Source organism: Amblyomma mixtum, chromosome 2 (assembly GCF_055824585.1).
Source record: "Amblyomma mixtum isolate Tamu chromosome 2, ASM5582458v1, whole genome shotgun sequence".
Taxonomy (NCBI): Eukaryota; Metazoa; Arthropoda; class Arachnida; order Ixodida; family Ixodidae; genus Amblyomma; species Amblyomma mixtum.
This window is the reverse complement of record NC_143013.1, coordinates 291109641-291131199: the sequence shown is the minus strand read 5'-3', so window position 1 is coordinate 291131199 and position 21559 is coordinate 291109641. Positions and strand designations below refer to the sequence as shown.

Below are 21559 nucleotides of genomic sequence, written 5' to 3'. Positions count from 1 at the left end.
GAAAGTACGAATGTGCAGTGCACGAACACATGTTCCGCGCTGGCAAGCTTCAGGACAGTCGGGCCCGGACAACACGGTGAATTTTGAAATTTCCTAAAGTATCACCGATGAGGAGTTATATAGATTTTGTTGAGCTGAGTCTGATGATCGTTGTCTGTTGATTGGGAGGTTGTACACGAAGGGCGGTGTTATACGTGACATTGAATTGGCTATAGACGCCGGAATACAACGCGAGAAGCAACCATGCATGCTGAAGTAGCTCGCGCGCATTGCTCGTGCGAACAAACACGAGACAAAGGAAGAAGATATATCGCACGAGCGCACGTCCGTCGCAGCCTCTGGTTCCATACCTCCGTCCTCGACGTGTACGAATCATGCAGGAACGGCAGCGATCGCCCGAGCGGCAGCCGCGACCGTTCCAGCTGCAGGAGCGACAAAGATCGCCAGAGCAGCAGCGTTCGCCAGAGCGGCACCCGCGATCGCCGGAGCAGCAGATGCGATCGCCTCAGCGACGGTCAGAACAGCAGGAGGGGTCTCCAGAGCGACAGCAGCGATTGCCCGAGCAGCATCGGCTGCCTGCCGAGCAACAGCAGCGATCGCCCCAGCCGCAGCGGTCAGCAGATGAACGGGAGGAGGAGCATCCTGAGCCCCAGCAGCCTTCGTCTCCGCAGCCTGCTGAGCAGTGCGAGCTGCAGCCGTACTCGTGGTCGTTCCGTGAGCACCGAGAACGCGTGGTGGACTCGGTGATCAGCTCGTCGCGCAGGGCTTCCACGCAGCTGGCCGGCTACGCCAGCTCGGCGCGAAGTAAGCACGCGGTTGTTGTGTGTTGTTGTGACTGAGAGAAGGATGAAAAGGAAATTGCACGGGCCTGCTACTGGCTCCAGCCGAGCCACCACCGCTGTCATCGTGCAGACAGAGGAGAGTTAAAAGATCAGAGCAAAGAGAAACAGGAAAGAAGAGACGCGCGTCGCAGCAACAACTGCGTCCGCCGGAGCGGACGCTGCTCAAAAAAACAGATAAGCGGCCGAAGCCGCGCTCGCCGAAGCGAGAGTAAGCACGCGGCTTAAAAGCTAGCGGTTTTGTGAGCTAAGGAAATGGCGCAGTAACTGTCTCGCATATCTCGGTGGACACCCGAACCGCGCCGAAGAAGGAAAAAGGAGATGTCATAATTGAGGGCTTCGGAATTATTTCGACCACATGCGGATTTTTAACGTGCACTGACATCGCACAGCACACGGCCGGGTGCCTATTGAGTTTCGCTTCCATCGAAACGCACGGTCGGGTTCGAACCCCGGTACTCCGGCTCTGTCTGTAAAAGAAAGAAAATTAGTTATGAGGAAAGGAAAGGTGCGCCGCAGCTGTGTTTACGCTGGAGACTCCAACCGCGCCATGAGTTCAGGGTTAGAAGAAGAGGGAGCTAGTGAAATAACTCAGGTGCACTGACATCGCACAGCACACGGGCGCCCTGTGCGTCCGTGGGCACGTTAAAGATACCCAGGCGGTTGAAATTATTCCGAAGACCTCCACTACGGCACCTCTTTCTCTTTCTTCTTTCACTCCTACCTTCCTCCCTTATCTTACGGCGCGGTTCAGGTGTCCGCCAAGACATGTTAGACAGATACTGCGCCGTTGCCTTTCCTGAAAAACCAATATACCAATTTACCAAAAAAAAAACCCATTTTCGTCTGGATAATTGAACTGGATTATTGAACCATAAATTTATTACCCAGTTAGAACGATTTTTGCTTCCAGAGTAATTCCGCGTGGAATCTTGCACTGCCAGCTAGAAAATGTCACTTTAGTTGAAATTACAGTGAACTATAGTAGTTGAAATGGACATCCCGTGCCGAAACTGTGGCGCGTCTCCATCTTCGTCTGGGAAGGGAGAGAGAAAGGGCTCGCGCCGTAGTGGACAGATTCACAACAGCGCTACGGAACGAGGACAGAAGGAACACGAAAAACACAGGACGGGCGCCGTAGTGGAGGGCTCCGGATTAATAATATATAGACCGCCCTGGGGTTTAACGTGCACTGACACTGCGCAGCACACTGATTTCCTTTTGCCGTCACGGCCAGGGCTTCACTCCTCGCGCGTAGGGGCTAAATATGCCGAACCACTTGACTGCCTCGGCGGGTCCTACGGCGTGCCAGATACAGTGCAGTACATTCGTGTAACATCAGAACATAGGCATGGGGAAGGAAAGGTTATGGAGAAAGGAAAGGCGCGGTAACTGCCTCGCTTCGCATAAACGCGCGTTGTATTCCCTTTAGGTTCCTACCTGCCGCAGTGGCTCAGCGGTTAGTGCGTTCGGCTGACTCGACAACGCGAGTCCATTCCCGGCCGCGGCCTCCAAATGCTGGGCTTCTTTTTCTCTTCCTTCTTTCATTCCCTTCATCCCTTCCCCCAGGGTGGTTCATGTGTGAGCCGAGAGAGATAGATATACCGCACCTTTCCTCACTCGATAAGCAATTCCGTGAAGGTCCACGAATAGACGCATGGGAGCAAGGGTACTTCGGTGCGAATGGTCTTGAGGGGCAGTGGCAGTGATGAAGGGAGTGAAAGGGTAAGAGGACGCAGCAGGGTAATCCAGGCATACTCTGCAAACTTTTAGAGCGAAAGCTCTACTCTTCACTACAACTCTCAAGGTCAAGTTTGGTGCGCGTTTGACCTTGAGCCGGCGGAGTGGTGGTGTGACAAGTGACGTCATACCATATGACTCGCTGTGGAGAGGTGCTGCAGCTGCGCTCGTTCGGAGTCTCGCCGCTGCTGTACCACGTGACTAGCGGTGGTACAATAGCTGCTGCTCTGCCGCTCGGTCGCTGTCGCCATGGATGAGGCGCACGCCGGACCGACTCCGGCGTTAAGCCATGCGTAACCGGGCTTAACAGAGCTTTCGCTCGTATCGCTATGTTTAACAAGCGCTAAACCTATGCTAGTTTTTTATTGCGAAAGCAATACTAGTTGCACTTTCAGCCCGTCGCGTAGCGAGGCCGGTAGCTACCATATTAGCATATTTGATTGGATTGGATTGTATAACCGATGCATCACCACAAGTCTAACCACAAGCACCACCACCAGCTACACTACCAGCTGAACCATGGCGTAGCTACGGATATTGCTTTCGCAATTACCGGGCTTAACCAAGCTAAGCCACAGCCATTTTTTTTAGATAAGAGAAAAGGATAAAAGTAAATGTAAGGAAATGGCATATGGTGTAGGATATAGGATTGGGATAGAATACCATACCGGTGCACGGATGGTCGGCCGTGACTACGCACTCACCTCCAGCATGCGCGCACCACTGCAGAGCGGTTTTCCAGCTGGAGCCAGACGTCTCTGCGACGGGTCAACGAGCGCGCCGTGTACGGGGCCTGCATGGCGGGCGCCGTGATGGTGGTGCTGCTGACACTGGTGTTCGTGGCGCGGGCAGGATACCGCAGTGCTTCGCGGTTCGCCTCGGCCGCCGGCGACGTCGAGCCGCATGGCGTCGAGCAGGCGCCCACCGTACAGGCGAGTAGTGCGCACCTGTCTCGAACACCTGCTATCGTTACTTGCTACAACCTGTCACAAAAGACTTCGGACGCATTGGTAAGAGTGATATGGGGCTTTACGACGACGCGAAGGTTGTTTTGTCAACCGCCGAACCTGGGAACGACGGCAGAGAAGAGGTATTCTGCCATTACTCTCGATAGATCCGGTTAGCGCAGCCGCTATTACAACTTCGGCCATGAATGCGTTGGCCTGGGAGGTAATGCGACAGATATAGCACCTTAGTTTTATTTTTATAGTATTCATTTTTTTCCTCCCTGAACATGCATCAGTGAATTATTGTCTATATATAGTTTTCGGCAACATACTGAAAGTGACATGTCATGGAACAAATGAAAACGAAAACATACAAAACGACGCAATCTTTGTGCTACAGATGTCGGTTTGGCTTCGCGAGTCCCGCGGAAAGGCCCACTTTACAAGTCAGCGTCACAAGCGCTTGGTTTGATCGTCACGTACACATACAGCGCGAAACTGAAGTCGAGCGAAGGTGTTCCTGCGTGCGGATTTTGTTAAGAGGCCGAAGCTTTTGGCCTCTGCTGTCCTCCGGCCTGAGCTCCAGCTCGAAACTTTTAATTGAAAGTTTAGGCAAATTTTGGAGAATCTGCAGCCGCGATAAACGCGGATGCAGATTCTCCAAAATTTGCGGCATCTGCAAGATTACGAGACAGCATTTACGAGAAGACGGAAAAAATCTCGAAGACTGTATCGGGACTTGTGAAGTTTGTGGAGTACAGTGTTATATTGCAAACGAATTTCGTTTTTGGCCAACAGCCCCGAATTGTTATTGATAAATGCCTCTTGTGTTCTCCAAGTAGCTGTGGCGGGCTGTCAACAGCGTCACGCCACTTAGAAACAAAACACCCGATAACTCGACTTGATGGGGACCGGTAGCTCGAAATAGGCGAGCTTGAATTAACGAGAGTCGAATTCGATAGAAAGAGTGTAAGCTAATGCTAAACTGGTGGCATGCAAGTCATGGTTACCCTGGATGGCAGTTCTCGGCCATTGTGTACTACAGCTCGATCGTTTCGTGTTGGGGAGCGCAGGAGCAACCGTGCGCTTCGCCGTCGTGCAACCAGGTGTCGCGCATGCTGTTGCTGTCGCTGAGCCACGAGACTTCGCCCTGTGCCAACTTCTACGAGTACGTCTGCGAGGGCTGGAAGCGCAGGCACCCGCTGCGGGAAGACAAGTACCAAGTACGCACTCCGCCCTCACTGCATGCGCCACATCGCTCGTCAGTGCCGCTAGGAGGCGCTCGCTGTGCGCTCTCACTAGAGTCACTATAGTGACTCTAGTTCTCGCAGGCAATGACGGCGCCTCGCGGTTTATCCTCTTTGTTGTAATTGATGAGCGAGCAGAAGGTGGCGATGGGAGAGCAGCCGAACAGTCATTGTCCTCTGTCTGGCACAGTACGGAATTAAACTGGAACTTGAAGCCAGGTAGACGTAAACCTGCCGTTTGGGTCTCGACTTAAGCAACCTTTCTTCAAATAAAAACCCGAAATAAACTTTAAAAAATGAAAAGTAAGCGTTCGCACATTATCCAACGTTGGAAGGCGAGGCGGCGAAGCCTTTTCCTTCGTAAATATTAAATATGACTGGAACTCGCTATCAATGTCGGAGCATAATTTGTACAATGTTCATCGCGGCATGAATGCGAAGAAATCTGATACACATTTACAGCATCATGGCCGATTTAGAACTGAGTTGCGCCAGTGCTTAAATGACTACAGGCACGAATAATTGCTCTCGTTTGGTTTGTATGTACGATAGACCGTGTGTTTATTGTCGGGGGTCATATGGGGGTTGTAGACAATTATATAATTCAATACTCAGTGTTTAACGTAGTGAGGTTATGTCTATGACTTAATTAATGATCCAAGCACCGCTCTGATTAGTGCCGTACCCATCAGCGATAGTTGCTGTCCTTCGGCAGTTTACTCGTCGATCTTGTGAACAGAACTTGGAAAATAATGTCCAAACTATTCACGCCTCTGTCGCCTCACTCTTTACATCTTCCTCGTTATTATTCTGAAATGATAATGTTAAAGTAGCTTCATGTATTTTTAATAAAATAAACCTGGTTGCGACGTTTTCCTTTCGATGCGAACCACATTGGCTTCTGTGCTTTGCTCGAATGTTCGTCAAAGCGATCTTCACCGCACGCAACCCTGCACGGTAAAGAAGCTCGCCTCCTTTCAACTCCCGCAGGTGAGCGTGCTGACGGAGGCAGAACGCGAGGTGCGCAGGCGGCTCATGCTGGCGCTGGAGACGTCGTCCATCCCGCGGCGGAACCAGTCGCAGATCGACAAGCTTGTGGGGCTGTACCGCTCCTGCGTGGGAAGCCTGTCGCGCGGAGGCAACAGCCTGCACGACCTGCGCGCCTTCTTCCGGCTGCACAACCACCGCTGGCCCGAGCCGCACGCGCCCGACCGGCCCGAGTTCTTCGACCACCTGCTCGAGCTGGACATACGCTGGAACCTGGCCATAGCCTTCCGCTACCGCTTCGCGCCGCCCGACGAGCGCACGGGCCGCCCCTTCGTGGTGCTGCAGCCCGTCGTTCCGGACACGTAAGTGAGAACCGGCTCGAGGCTCAAGGAAAGACAAAGCAAATCCGGAGATGCGTACGGGGAACTGCGCATATACATATTCCCAGTGGATGTACAACGGTCGCTGGACACACGTTTAACGAAGCGTGAAAAGGGCAGCACACGCTGGTGTCATAATGGAAGTATAGGTAAAAGACGTGGCATAATCGGGGATGGTTGCCGTCAGGACAGCGTGCCCCTAACATGGGGGCATGACCAAGAGGCTTCTGGGAATTGTCTACGTTAGGCCTAGTTCAATGGGGCTCGATTCGAGAGGCAGATGACGTAAATTATGTTAATCAGCGATCCTCGCAAAAGCATGCTGTAATGAACGAGCCCCTACAAGGTTCCTTACTTTTGGACACAATAGAAAAGTAAACCGACCATCGCTCAGGAGCTGAACCCTTGCCTTTCATCATCATCATCATCGGCCTGACTACACCCACTGCAGGGCAAAGGCCTCTTCCATATCTCTCCAATTAACTCCTTGTCTTTGAGTCCACTAAAAGTGGCAACCATGCAGTGTCCACTGAAACATTGAGATGTTCATCCATCGATACCGGCTGCCTTTATGATGTGCAGGACGGTGCTGCAGGCGCGCTTTCGGCGCGCCTACCAGTCCTTGATAGCGACCATGGCGACGCTCCTGGGCGGCGAGGCGAACTACGTAGACCTGGTGGACACTGTGGTGAGCGTGGACAGCCTGCTGGCGCGCCAGCCCGCGGACGACACGCGGCTCGCGGTGCCCTGGACGCGCATCTTGTCCGTGCTGCCGGGTACCACGTACCAAATGTGGCTGCGGCCCTTCGCCAAGTACCACCCCATGGGAAGAGCCATCCGTGGCCTGGACTCGGTGCAGGTGCAGAGCCCGCGCTACTTCAACGTGAGTGCTGCTCCAGTGCGTGGAGATTTTTACTTCTGCGTCGACGGTGTTCGCGTTCCTTTTACTTAGCATTTTTACTGCGAAACCTGTGATAGCTTTGGTTTAGCCATATAGCCTTAACCTCTGCATTCTACCGTGGAATCTACAGCGTCAGCCGTAAGAGCTATAATGCGCGAGTTTGATTTAAATTAATTTCATTAAATGGCCACCATCTGCCACTGTGGGAAGGTGCAGAGTAAAGAGAAGGAAATCTCCCTGTCCACTTTTAAGGGAGGCTGAGTGCAAGTTAAAAGAGAGAGAGGGTGGGGGGCGACGGGTGGCCTAGTGGCTTGGGAGGTTACGGCGAGAGCGGAGGTATGCGCAACCGACGGCTGCCACTGCTGATTGCAGGGCTATATAGTTAACCAAACCTTTCGCTGTAAAAGTTCGAGGTTGCGATATTTGACTGTGCCTTTACTACGCAAAACTTGGGCGTAAACGTGCGTTGTTTACCTCTAGGCGTAAGATCTGCTGGTTCATCATCATCACATTAGCCTAACTACGTCCACTGTAGGGCAAGGGCCTCTCTTATATCCCTCCAATAAGCCATGTGCTGCGGTCAGCTGCGCCTACCTGTTAAGTCAAAACCAGCTGTATGTGTTAGTTCACTTTCTGTTCTCGAAACAAGGACATCAAAACTGATACGCTGTATTCGTTGCTGTGAATGAACTACTGGTCTTGTCTGTCTAAACTGTTTGATTTTTCGGTTACGCATAGTAGAACTACATTCAGCGGAACAGCTTTGGATGACTTAGCTTAGAAAGAAGACCACGTTTTCGTACTCATCTCAGCAAAAAAACTGCAGGACAAAGTTGCAGCTTTCGACTAAGCAGGACAAGCTATAGACCTAAGGACATCAGTACGCCCTTTTCATCTTTTGTGCCGTTTTATTGCGTGAGAATCATGAAAAAAAAAAGTTTACTGAAAAGAGACATTTCTGTTCGCTATTTTTCTTTCCACCTCGTCCTCTACTCGGTTCTCTCCCCTTGGCTGACGGTTCTCGTTCACCACCGCAGTCCCTGCTGACCGTGCTGCTGGAGAACGTGGCCAACGGCCGCTCCTCGTGGTACGTGGGATGGCGGCTGGTGATGACGCTGGGCTGCCAGACGTCGCACGAGTTCCGCTCTCTGCGCCAGACCCGGTTCCTGTGGCCCCGCGGACAGTGCTGGGCGCTGGACGTGCACACGCATTGCCGAGCACTGGCCCAGAGGCTCATGCGCCCGCAGTGGCAGGGATTCCTCACCAAGGTGCGCATGCGCGGCTGTATAGGTGGCGTTGCAAACCGGAGGCACTCCCCTTATCACGTGGAGGAAAGAAAAAATTTAGCAGAGGCCATTTCTGCACATTTTTTGAGGCAGGACGTGAGGGCACCTCCTCGCTTGTTGGCCGCCGCCTCAGCGCGCTTACGCGTGCGCAGACGACGGTGACGCAGACGACGCCGCAGCGCCCACCGTTACTATTGGCTGTGCCATCGGCCAAAGACTCCCAGTAGTCCTTGCGAAAACACGTGACTTCCGGCACACTTTTTGCCATGCAGCGCGGATAGCGAGGGCCTCTCCTATGCTTTCCTTCCTCCATGCCTTATCACCAAGTCGTGGAAGGCCGCTGCCATAGTTGACATAGGACTGTAGGAGCAGCTACGAACACCTGCTCGTAGAATTGAAAAGTGTTGTCCCTCAAGCCATCCCCGCAGTTCAAAACCAGATGTTCCGAAGGTCGTGAAAAGGCGTACTCATGGTAGCCTTCGCGAAGCTTTCGCGAAGCCTTGGAGTTATGTTGTTGGCTGATGGCGGTAAATGTGTCCCAGATGATGCCAAACGGCAGATCCGTGTATATTTCTGTTCGCATACTGTTAAAGCCACCTACTATTACTAATACATGTGTTCTCTTGTGGAAATTTGTGTCCGGTACTCATGGGTCACGGAGGGCCACAGCCTGAGGCTTCCGATTTTAGAGAGACAGCTTGAACGTATTATTAACAAAGACGCAGGTGACAAAGACGCTGCACAGCACGCTGCATTGATCCAGACGCGCCCAAAGAACAAAACGCGGTTTGTTGCGCCTTTCAGTCCATCTGCAAGCCTGAGGGTCGTGCCACTGCTGCAGGTGCTGCTGTCTCCGGACGCGGTATTCGAGGTACTGGGCGTGGTGAAGCGCGTGCGCAACACGCTCGAAGACCACCTGCGCCAGGCTGCTTGGATGGACCCCGAGACCCGCGTGCGGGCCTTCACCAAGCTCGAGGCCCTGCGCGAACAGCTGCCCAAGTTCTTCGTGTTCGACGGTCGCACGCCCGAGTACGAGCGCTACGCGCGCCTGCCGGACCTGACGCCCTCCTTCCTCGACAACTGGCTCGCCTTCAGGTACACACGCACGCACGCATCGCGTGCAAAGGTGTAGCCGGAGTAAACGCGTAGTACAGCAGTATACGTATACATAAATATATTTTCACGTTGTAGTGACGGCAGTCCAGTGGTCAGGAAGATAGCAACAAGACTTTCAAACGAAGCTCTTTATTTGGGCTGACTTGCGCCCGTAAAAGAACTAAACAGCAGGGCAGCTCCGTAAGCAACAAACTCGCTTGTCAGTCGTCGAACAACGAATGCCCGCCGCTCACTGCATCGCTCAATTACTTCGAGATAACAGGTCAAAATCAACTACAGTAATCTGGAAAAATGTAGATGCAGTTCTTCATGGCTGTCAGCGCCTTCCAGTTCATGTCCTCTGAGAATGCTCTCCCGCCCCTCCGCCCTCCCCCCCCCCCCCCCGTTTTTTTTTTTTTTGGGGGGTGGGGGGGGCAGCTCATTTCGGCCGCGAGCATCCCTTGCTTTGAGCTTTTAGTTTAAAAATAGTGCTTTTAAAATAGTGCTTTTTATGTATGTAGTGTATGCATACATAGCGTTTAATTTCAGTTAGTACAGAATATATCCGTTTAATTTCAGTTAGTGCAAAATTTGTACTGAAAGGAGCATGTAAGTAGGTATGCTTAAGCGAGATATCCGTCCAGCCGCTCATCCGTTTACGCCATTTCTGTAAAAAAAAAAAAATATTGAAATAAACCTTCTGTATTCTCTGTTTCACTTCGATCCTCATCTCAACCTTTCTTCACAGGATAGCAATTTTAAACAAATTCTCCTTTTCAGTGAATAAATGTTTGCTCTTGTTTTTGTGTACAACTGGTTATTATGAGAGAAGACTAATGAAATGACAAATGCATTTTTGAACCCTAATAATCGAATGGCGCGCCGCTTTGCGCACCTCAGCGTTATGCTTGGATCTGTCATCAAGGACTCTCCTTCTTCGGGCTGGTCAGAACCGTGTTCCAAATGACTACTCACTATTTACCTTGAGTTATGCCGACGTCCTTGTGGCAGGCACGCCCTGGGTCCCGGAGTAGATCCTCCGCGGACCGCCAACGGCTCCCTGGCGTCGGGCGGCGGCGCTGAGGGCGACGAGGAGGACCTTCTGCGCTTCGAAGTCGCCTACGAGCCGGCGACCAACGAGCTGCGTCTTCACGTGGACGTGCTCGCGCGGCCCGTGTACAGCCACGGCGCACCGCCTGCGGTCAACTTCGGCGCCCTGGGCGCCATTGTGGGCAGGGAGCTGACACTCGCCTTCGACCGCGCCGGTTCCTTGGTCGACGCCGTCGGAGAGCCCAACCGATGGTGGTCCACTGAGACTGAACGGTGGGTCAACTCCGCTGTGTGGGAAGTGGCGTAACGGCTCTCTGCTGCTCCTTCATGAACAGTCTGGAAGGTCTTCTAAAAAGGGCAACCTAAGCATAAAAAACAGCCTTGTGCAATTTAGGTTTCGCCGCAAGGTTAAAAAAGAAACTATCCAGCATTTCTTTTTATTTTACAAGCGAAATCAGCGAAATTTACAGATGTGGCAGCCCACAGTACCTACGGGCGCCTTGAATGATACGTGGAGATAATGAACGTTCCTTTTTCCGCCCACAGGTGTTCAGATAACGGTGCCTGTACTGTACGCAGGAAGTTCGAGATGCGCGAGCGCTGCTTCATGGGCCAGTTGTCGCGCTATGTGAATGACTCGGCCGCGGCCCGCAAGCTGCTGCGTAGCGTTGTGTCCGTCAGCTCTGGTCTGCGGCTCGCCTTCTTCGCACACAAGGCGCACGAGCTGGAGAGCGGCCGTCGGGAGACGCTGCGCGACGTCACCGCCCTATCTGGAGACCAGCTGCTGTTCGCCAGCTTCTGCTACGCGCACTGCCACAGCGTCGGCAAGCTGGGTGAGGTGCTGGACCTGCGCTTCGGACGGCACACGCTCGGTGAGCTACTCTGCAACGTCGCCGTCACCAACATGCTCGAGTTCTCCGCGGCCTTCGGTTGCGCCGACAACGCGAAGATGTCCTCCGCCGCCAGATGCCGCATCTGGTGATGCGAAGATAAAGGCTTAGGACGAGGGTGTGGTCTGTGCCGCTGAAGGACTGGATCATCACAGCTTGTCGATGGCAGGTCCTCCACCTCGCACTGTTTTTATTTTTTGTCGCTTAGGGGACTAATCTGTCTTTATTAGCTAATTTTAGTTTAATTCTGTATTGCTAGATCGGCTCGCTAAAAAGAGTCGTGTTTCTGCATATGTGACTTTGTACTGTTGTGCCGTGCTCACATGTGAAGCGGACACTTCTTGCAAAATACGCGTTTCTTTCAAATGATGTGTCTCGGAGCCTTCGAAGCTATGGCTTAAATAGCGCTTAATTTACCATCTTCAATTATTCATAAATCAGAGTATTAATCAGTTGAACAACATGCAATGCCGAGAAAAAAAAAAAACGACAAACCCCTCATGCGATATTGGTTCGCGAAAGTAAGCCGCACCATGCGAGTATTGCGCTGTTTTTGACTTGCAGCGGTTTACCGGTTTGGTCATCCACCAACACTGTGCACGCAAAAAGAAAATGGCGTTGTTTGCAATGTGAAGAACACTTGTGTAAATCAAGTTTCGTGACATTTTCACTGATCGCGATGTGCGCGGCTTCGTGTTCACACTGTGGGTGGTCGAAGTCACTTTCGTAAAGTCATCGAGCAGCGTGGCCAATCCGCCTGAGGCTCTCATCCTGCTAGAGGCCGCGGCGTAAAGGTATGAATGGACTGTTCGTCGTCAGCTGATCGTCGCCGCGACACACCTGTCAGCGAGACGTGGAAACTCTCTGTGTTCTTAGCGTTAACGCTGTTTGCCGTCGACACACCAGAATGTTCGGCTTTAAATGAGGCGCGGTTGCTAATGGCGAGGTGTTTTCTTGTTCATTTCAGTGCTTGTCTAGCAACTAAACTCGATCGAAACCTTCGTCATCGTGAGTCTACGTTACCATGGTGACTCACCTATGCTGAGTACCGCTTTCATGATGGAAAGCCAGTCTTAGCGGAACGATTATTTGCGCGCGGATTGCGTAAGGGTACAAATATATGTGCGTGATGTCGCTGCCTGCCTGTGCTCTACTTCGGTTGCTTTTTTCATGTATTTCCGTTTTAACACTTCCATTTATTACTAGCAGTATTACGTACTGCGGATGCCACGAGCTTTCGGCGCGCCGGGTGCTTTTGAATGACAGTGTAGGAAAAGGTTGTTAATCACTACAATGCCTAATTATTCAATTATGCTGATTAGTCCATCACTTAGACGAGCCGGAGGTGAACTACTAGTTGTCGCGTATTCCCTGAAGCCACTTGTAGGCTGCGCCCTGTTTCCCAGCTGTGCTTGCAGCTGTGCTTGGTGCTCATTCGGGAGACCTTTCTGGCGGTCTGCCAGAGAGCCCTGATGCAATGCATGCCGTGCAGTGAGACGCTACGCCGTTGCGCATTTCGCAAACTTGCGCGTACGAACACCGTATAACGTTGCCCGAGCATTGTTTTTTGCTGCCTTTTCCTGTTCTCATCGCAACTATTGTGAAGACGCCGCTTCGTTCCGGGTCGTTTCCGCGTACTACGTCTGGGTGTGCAGAACCTGGTCATTCTTCTATTTCCTTTTGTTTGCTTGCAAGGTGGTGTTTCCCGACTTCCGGTTGTTTCGTTGTCTCCGGCGGTTTGAGTGTTGCCTTTGTAATCGCTCTAAATGGACGATGGGCAGATTTATTGGTCACTGCTTAAAAAGAGGGCGAGGGGTCCTGTTCTCCCCCCCCTCCCCTCTAAGTCAGCTCCTGAAATGGACCAAGCCATGGCTTTGTTTCATGGCAGTCTGTGTGCTTTTTCAGGCTGCTTCTGCGGCATTTCTTCCCCTGTATAATGTAGGGGTTGTCTGCACGCAACTGTAACTTCAATTTATTTATTATATTCTACAGTGGCTTCCGTATATAACACTTTGACGATGAACTTTCTTTTTCATTTGCTGGTCATTTTCGAAAAAAAGTGGGATTGTGGCGTGGATTGAAACGCCCCACGATAGAAGGTGGATTTAATCCGCGGACTAGCCGGTTTGAACCGTTTTAACCGGCTTCGATGACACCCCAAGTTGTGTGAAATTGGCGCATCTCGGAGGTACGCCTCCATTATAATAACCAGCCGTGTAAACCAAACCGTAGTTCCACAAACTTTGACACTTAATATCAGCACAGCGCCAAGTGTGCGGCGTGGCCACAAAACTCCTTTGAACTCCACTTCTGCCCAGTTTGATCAGTGCCTGCGATGGGAGCAATGTGAGGCATCTCACCCAGGTGCTTTAGTAGAAAATGCGCTTCTCACGTTCTGTTCTGGTACTGTCCTCGAAAGTGTGATTGCACGTGTTTTTGTTTAACCTATGCGTCACACAGAAAAAAAGCGTAACTGGCTTTCTGTTTATCCCGTGACTCAACGTTGATTCCAGCGAGCGGAGTGAAGGAAACTGGTGCACTGGAAGCGGCCGCGCTATCGATTAGGCGTGCGCGCCTGATAAGGCCTGATAAGGCCTGATAACAACGGCGCTGCCATCATTGTTCTGGTGGTGTTGCGTGAGCGCCATTTCGCCGATTGCATGGTGCAGTTAGCCTCCAGTCTCATGGCTAAACACGGTCATTCACCCGCGTGTTTACAAACACATCACTTGTGATAGAATGCTAATCAGGTACGCGGGCGATATGGAAGAGTTGTTCTACCTCTTAATATTTACCGATGCTCGCGCGTGATTAAAAAAATGCGCGCGAGTGTCGGTAAACAGTCTTTCGGTAAAAACGGCACCCGGCCTGTGCCGTGCTCCAGCGCAAGTGAGCGAATTTATACGAGGTCTGTTAGAAAAGTATCCGACTTTATTTTTTTTTTTTTGCGAACACCTGATGGATATGAAACAAGCGCGCTTACAGCAGCCGACCTTGAACCCTCGTGCGCATGCACGAATTTTTCCCGCCTGCCGATAGCGTCAGTCGCTGGGAAGCAGCGTTTGAGTGAGGCAGTGCGCAGTGCTCTCGTCGGTTTTTTGTTGCTAGGAAAATGGCGGAGCGAGAGGAGCAGCGCGACTACCTCAAATTTTGCCAGAAACTTGGCGATACCCAAGTGGAAACCATTCGAAATGTTCAGACGGCTTTCGGTGATGATGCTATGAGCAGCACACAGATTAAGCAGTGGTGCAACTGGTTTAAAGACGGCCGCACATCTGTGGAGAGAGAGCCACGCTCCGGTCGGCCATCAACATGCCTAAATTACCAGGTAATTGCCGAAGTGACGCTGTGGTGATGCGGGACTATTGTGTGACTATCCGAGAAATTGCGGAAGAGGTGGACATCAGCAATTTTTCTGCACATTCCATTATCACCGAAGATTTGGCCATGGAGAGAGTTGCGGCGAAATTCGTGCCGAAGCTGCTGACGGTGGAGAAAAAGCAGCTTCGTGTTGAAGTCTCACAGGAGATGCTGAATTCCACAAACAGTTACCCTGACTTCACCGACGCCGTAATCACTAGTGATTGGTTTCCGGGGTACGACCCGGAAACCAAATCCCAGTCGTCACAGAGGGCGCATTCCACGTCACCGAGACAAAAGAAGGCCCGCCAAGTGCGCAGCAATGTCAAAGTGATGCTGACTTCTTTTTTGACTCCCTCTGTGTGGCACACCACGAGTACGCACCCCACAGGATCAAAGAATGACTAAAGAGTACTACAGGGATGTCCTCCATCGCCTAGTTGGTGCTGTGCGGCCCAAGAGACCGGAATTGAGGTCAACAAGAAATTGGCGCATCCCTCGCGGCATTGCTCCTGCACATTCCTCGCATTTAATTCAGACTTTTCTGGCGAAAAACCAGACTCCTGTAGTTCAACAGGCTCCTTACTCTCCTGATATGTCCCCCTACGACTTCTGGCTGTTTCCTAAAATCAAGAGGCCATTGAAAGGACCGCGATTTCAGAAAAGAAAGGACATTATGGCTGCAACGACAGCAGAGCTAAATTTCATTCCGAAAAGGGCCTTTTCGGAATACTTCCAACAATGGCAGCACCGCTGGGAGATGTATATGGAGCCCCAAGGAGACTACTTTGAAGGTTATTAGGTTTCCAACGCTCCAGTTATGCCAGTTTTTTTTCTTCGGCCAAAGGTCGGATACTTTTCTAACAGACCTCGTATGCGCAACGCGTATAACGTGCTGTAGCTTGTTAGTTTAGTTTATGGGGTTTAACGTTCCAGAGCGACTCAGGTTGTGAGGGACGCCGTAGTGGAGGGCTCCGGAAGTTCCGACCACCTGAGGTTTTATAAAGTGCACTGACATCGAACAGTACACGGGCCTCTAGCATTTCTCCTCCATCGTAATTCGACCGCCGCGGCCGGGATCGAACCCACGTCCTTCGGGTCAGCAGCCGAGCGTCGTAACCGCTTAGCCACCGCGATGGCCCCACCTCTCGCGGTGCGCCCTGCGAGGCGCGACTGCACGCTTAGAAAAGCGGCACCCGCTTCTGTTCTTCCCCGTAGAAAATGCGAAAATGCTTTCCCCAAGCGTGGAAGAGGATTAAGTGTCATTTGCGGAGGGGCTGCGAGTCATGAGCCTGACAGCAGCCTACTCGACCCGACTTTTGTCTTGTTAGCACGTCTTGTCTTCCAAGGTTTTTTAAAGAAGCATGTGTTCTTGATAAACTAAGTTTTGATACACTGCTCCGCGTTAGTGTATGATGCACTTCAGCCATCTTATCATTCTTGAGGAGAGTGCTGAGGTCTTTATTTGATTGGTTGGGAGCCTCGGGATCCTTGCCTAGCTAAGGACCGCTGCTGAGGTTGCCCGGCCCTTTTTAAAGCTTTTTACTATAGTAGCCATTTTTAAAATTTCCTTCCTCTCACATTACTAGGTAGAACAAACTAATTTTTTAGGCCCCCTGGATCACTGTTTTTTCGTATGTTAGCAAAAATCTGCAGAAAAAAAAATTATCCTTTACCTTGAGCTTGGCGCATGATAGCCTTAGCAGCTTATGTGCCATTAAACCCAACGCAACACAACCGACTTTTCTCGGGCTCATGTAAACCCCCAGTATGGCTGCCGCCGGTGTGTTCAGTTCATAATGAGCGCGAGTGTATGCGTTCACGGCGCTACGGCTGTGGTATGTGTGTATAGTTCTTTCAGCTGTGAAACAGATGGTTCAGTGCCTCAGCGGCAGGCGCTGCCGGTTCTGTTTAGCAAATCCGAGTTTACGTATGTGAACGCCGAAGCCATTTCCCAGAAAAAAATGCAAAGAAATAACTTGCGCAGGAAACCTTTGAATCTGCAGCCGTTATATGCGGGCGAACGGCGAGATCTCTGACCTAGTTGACGGATTAAGATAAGGAGGAGCTTTTTATGGCGACCGTGTGACTGAACGATGCGACGGCTTTCCTACCCTCACTTTCCGACCATGGTACCCGAGATGCGTGTTTCATTTCGAAAAGTTCGGGCTCAATTTTCTTGTTTCATTTTTTTTTCCCCCCACTTGTGGGCAGCTGCGCAGGCGGGCTTTTTTTTTCTGGTGCTGCATGCGTGGGCTTGGAATGGAGCTTCGCAGAGTTTCAACGTTGTGTAGACCTCAAAGCAAAAAGCTTTTTGTTTGATTTTTTTTTTCGCTTTCCTAAGGGGAGGATGGACAGTGAGATGGAGGTGGGTATTAGGCAGGCGACTGAATGGAACTAGCAGAGCGCGCGGGTGGACTCTTTATCCTCCTTCTCTTTACTCTTCTATTATTCTCTCTTCTGTTTCTCTTTATTTAAAAAAAAATATTTGGAACCGAGAACGCAAGACATTATGCAGATACAGCCACGCTAGAGTCCCGCTACTTCGTATGCCTCGTCCTCTTGTAAATGCTGGTTGTTATTAAACAGGAAAATGAAGACCCTCCTTTATTAGTACTGTACTCCGTAGAATTATGAACAAACAGGTAGGAAGATGTTAGGTACAACGGGCCGGCGGCTGGCGGACGCCTGCCAACGGGTCGGCGGCGGAGCCCGCTTGAACGAAACGAGACGGGTGGCTGGAGCAAAAAGAACGAGGTTTATTTCATGGCTTTGGTTTTTATAGCCAGTCAAAGAAAACGAGAAGGAAAGGAAAGGAACTGTGCTTGGCCGTGACGCTGTGCGATAAGATGAGCAGGGCGGAATAGGGCACATGTGGCGCTGACGAAGCAGTTAGCTGTTCGCAGCAGAAGATAAAGAAAAAATGGCGTTCTGCGGCAGTTCCAGTTACGCAAAGACGTTTGTGTCCTTTGGTGGTTGTATAGACTTCTAGCTGAAGTTCAGTAACGCGTTCGCTCTCTTGTTGCCCGTCCGTTGTGCGTTGAATTTAACCATTTTAAGAGCGTGGTAACAAATCAGAGCTGCACGAGCAGTCTCGGGTTTGGCAGCCTCTCTGGTGTGCTTGACGCGGGAGCGATCGCGACGACGCACGGTCACGGAAGACGAGAGTGAACGTGTAGGTGTGTGGGTTTGGTCGAGCTGGTAACGTGTGGCGGCGCCAAACAAGCTCGGACGAAGGCCGATATTACGCCGTCAGCGCTAACGAATGCGTAAGTTAACGTGCCACATGCGGGTGAAGAGGGAGAATACGGGACCACGGTACAAGAATTAGGCAGACTTCTTCGCGGCCCTGCATGTGTTCATTCCCATCGTTTTCTCACCAATGTTCGCATTAGGTTCTCCCAAAAGAAAGCCAGGATTGTTGGACCGCGCTGGCCACCATCGAGACTCTCATTGAAGTTTTGAGGTCCACAGGCTTGAACAACAGGCCGGAGACAAAACTGTGACCACAAAGACGACAAAGGATGACCGCATCGATAAGTTCCATTCTCACAACTCAGCTCTGTCTCTCTCCCTTCTCTCTTTAGCACCCATCATGCCAACGCCCCCTAGACTTGGGGTGTTGATCTTGCGGGCGGAAAACGCATAGAGGGGCTTTAGGGTATCCAACAGGTCACTGCCCGGCTAACCTGTCGTTCCTTCTCTCTGTCTGCAAAGTGTTGTAGCGCAGCGTCTTTGAGCCTCCACCTTTGTATTCTGCTTCGGGAGAAAAGGATCCAGGTGAGAGACGGGCGCTAGACCGCGGGCGTCCTCAGGCAAGCTCTAAGGCGGTTTCTTTTGGAAAAGGGAAACCTTCGGTGAAAAAGGGATAATGGTGCTTTGCGACGTTACATTTATTCTTTCTTTTCCTATCTCTCTCTTGCCTCGCACCGCTCACGCGAGTCTTACCCAAGAGCAGGACGTTGACCTCGTCGTTCACCTTTCTGCCAGGCCGCGAACCGCGTCGCTGTTTGCAAAAAAAATCTTCACGAAAACGTTTAGCGCACTCACGACAAGGTAGACAAGACAACACAGGCGCTTACTCGCAGCTGGGTGTTTATTACAAAAACGCAGAATATAGAGAGAAAGAAAAAGACCAGCAACAAAACAAGCATTCACGCAGGCACATAGAAGGTAATCAAGAAGGTGCATCTAGAGATAAAAACTCATGCTGGCTTCTGCCTTCGTCGGAAAGGGACACCATCGAAGCTCTCATTAAAATTTTGAGATCCACACGCTTGAGCACCCAGGCCGTAGACAAAACTGTAACCAAAAAGACCACAAAGGACGACCGCATCGATAAGTTCCATTCACACAACTCAGCCTACTGGGCATCGCCTGGTTAACCTCCCTGCCTTTCCGTCCATTTCTCTCTCTCATGCTCATGCAGGAGTGGTCCTGCATGGTCTTTCTTTCTATTTATATTCTGGTTTGGTTTATGGGGTTAAACGTCCCAAAGCGACTAAGGCTATGAGAGACGCCGTACTGGAGGGCTCCGGAAATTTCGACCACTTGGGGTTCTTTTACGTGCACTGACATCGCACAGTACACGGGTGTCTAGAATTTCTCCTCCAAAAAAATTTATATTCTGCGTTTTCGTAAAAACGCCCAGTTGAGAGTAAGCGCCTGTGTTGTCTTGTCTACCTTGTTGTTCGTCGTGAGTGCGCTGAATTTTTCGTGATGCATTACCAACTAGCTCAGATGTCGATCCTTCTTCATTCTTTACTTCGTCCCGGAGGTCCTCGCGGTCACCCGTCGGTCACCTGCACGAAGTGCCGTCATCCCCGACACGACTGAATGTTCGCGCCTGAGGTCGACTTTCGAAAGGTAAAAGACGTTGTTCGGTGGGAAGCATTGGCGCGGACCACGACGTTGCTCGCTCGCGCGCTTTGACCGCGCGTGTTCTGTGTAACCTCCTATACAGTTAGAAGATAACGCTGTTTTGGGACCTTAGCGCTTGTGAACGTCGCTTCGCGCCGTGTGTTGTCTATGTTCCGCCATGTTATAACTAAGCAGCTCTGTGTGGGCAAATCCTGCAATGTGCTGCTGTAGAGGTCCTGGAGGCATCGAATTTAGAGGAGAATGTCTGCATTTGATGCTTGCGGGACTGCAGTCATAACGGATTATGAGAAAAGCTAATCTTTCTCAAACCTTTGTAGGTGGAGAAGAATTCAGTTGGACCTTTTGGCTGGGACCAATATTCCATTTTTTCGGTGTTCGGTAACCGTGATGCAGGCTAGCTAGCTGATCATGTCTTATGGCCATTCTTGGCAGCAGACACAGTGAACGAACGCGCACAAACGCAGGCGCTGAACTTGTGTTTGTCAGCGCCGCCTGTGTTGTTTCTTCGTTTTTCGTCTCTTCATTTTGCGCCGCTATGGCATGAATCCATGCAATTTAAACAGATTTTTTTTTTTATCGCCTTGCCGTTATGGCGCTGAGTTCAGGACGATTTTAGCTGTATTTATTTTCTGGTTAGGAAATCAGTGAAGCGCATCGGAGCAAGCTAAACGTGCGCCAGTAGCACAGCGCCGCGGATATCGGATCTTTAGGCATGTGCGTGTGTTCTTAAACTTAGTAGCGCGTCGTACGTTGAAACGTTTTGTACGGGCCGCACGTTTTTCGAGTCGTTCGTCAGTTCGGCGGTTGCAGTAAACACTTGGGTTCCAGCGAAGTTGACGAGTACGTTGCCCCGTGGCCGTTTTGTAAAAGCCACGCGAGTTGCCAAACACCGTCGCCGAGCGTGACAGGGACTCGCCGTTTTCTTGTTGGGCAGTCAGCGCGAAGGAGTGTAACGTCCGTGACAAACGACCTGTGGCGAAACGTGTCGAACGCCACAAACGTATACGTCGCAGCTGGCTTATATATCCCACACTGCAGTTGACGCGCTGCGCGTCCTCTTGTTACTATTGCTGTTGCACGACGCTTATACACACGGTCATTTGTCTTCTTCGCTGCGCTGCAGCGTGGTTCTGTTCTCCTAATATCTGAGCTTCTGTGCACTGCTGAAACACGGCGTACTTTGACGCCTTTCGCCTAGGTATAACTGGAGAAGCTCATAAAACGGGGCGCGCTGGGAAAGGTATAGCCGAATCGCCTTACAAGAAACCTACGGATTTACGAAGAGCAGTTGCGTTTCACAGAAGCGTGAGCGCGAACACGCATCGTTCTTTACACCGACTGCCTTTTTTTTGTGTTCGTTCTTTCCTCGCCAGCTGCAGCGCTGGACCGCGCTGCGTCGTTCTATCGCGTATCTAGCAGCTATGTTCCGTCGTCGTCGTCATGGCGTCCTGATTTATTGCCCGCGCGTGACTCGGGGGTCGAACAATAGCGCACTAACGTTCGTGCCAGCCGGCGGGAAGTAAAGCGGGGAAAATGTAAGGGGTGGGCCAGAAACCAAGGATTCATAGGAGGAGGAGGGGGGGGGGGGTTGAGAAAGGGCTACTCGAGGCACACGTATACATCCTCCTCCATCCATAATGTCTGCGGACTGTCGCCTACCGTGCGCGCCTGGAGCTTGGGCACACGCGACAACAAGCAGCGCCGCGGTTACCCGTCGTCGTCGTGTGTGTGTCGCGTCTGTGGTACGCACACAAGCGACGCGCCTCCTCGTAATCCGTGGCGTCGTCCCGCGGCTGTTCCGCCGCCGGGAAAGCGGATTTCGCGGAGGATTATCCGTCGCGGAATGCGCGCCGGCGGACGTAGCGGCGATTATATGCGTGGTATCAGCGCGGCCGCCGTCTAAGTTGGCACGAGAGTCGGGGGAAATAGAGCGCGAATTTTGCCGGGATTACTGGG

General features: G+C 51.5%; 2 protein-coding genes across 3 annotated transcripts in view; both read left to right on the top strand.

The window, feature by feature from the left end:
* Positions 1 to 374: 374 nt before the first annotated feature.
* LOC149364435 (neprilysin-1-like) lies at positions 375 to 11820 on the top strand. Its single transcript, XM_089568698.1, has 9 exons — positions 375 to 804; positions 3309 to 3511; positions 4600 to 4749; positions 5764 to 6122; positions 6723 to 7023; positions 8079 to 8309; positions 9169 to 9422; positions 10434 to 10745; positions 11052 to 11820. Exons 1-9 carry the CDS (start codon positions 375 to 377, stop codon positions 11452 to 11454), a joined length of 2643 nt encoding a protein of 880 aa, XP_089424824.1. The 3' UTR covers positions 11455 to 11820.
* unc-104 (kinesin family member unc-104) overlaps positions 11323 to 21559 on the top strand; it is a 107927-nt gene continuing 97690 nt past the window's right edge. Inside the window, exon 1 of one of the 2 annotated variants that reach the window (XM_089574354.1) lies at positions 11323 to 11344. The gene's annotated coding sequence lies outside the window, so the exon portion shown is untranslated. Of the gene's footprint in view, positions 11345 to 11996; positions 12157 to 21559 lie in introns of those variants that run through there. The other variant, XM_089574351.1, reaches the window with a different exon arrangement.

Bases quoted from the DNA above. Each gene is read 5' to 3' on its own strand.
- LOC149364435 (XM_089568698.1), top strand. From the start codon at position 375: ATGCAGGAACGGCAGCGATCGCCCGAGCGGCAGCCGCGACCGTTCCAG. The intron at 805-3,308 runs GTAAGCACGCGG...GCACCACTGCAG, and splicing joins CTACGCCAGCTCGGCGCGAA to AGCGGTTTTCCAGCTGGAGC. The intron at 3,512-4,599 runs GCGAGTAGTGCG...TGGGGAGCGCAG, and splicing joins AGCAGGCGCCCACCGTACAG to GAGCAACCGTGCGCTTCGCC.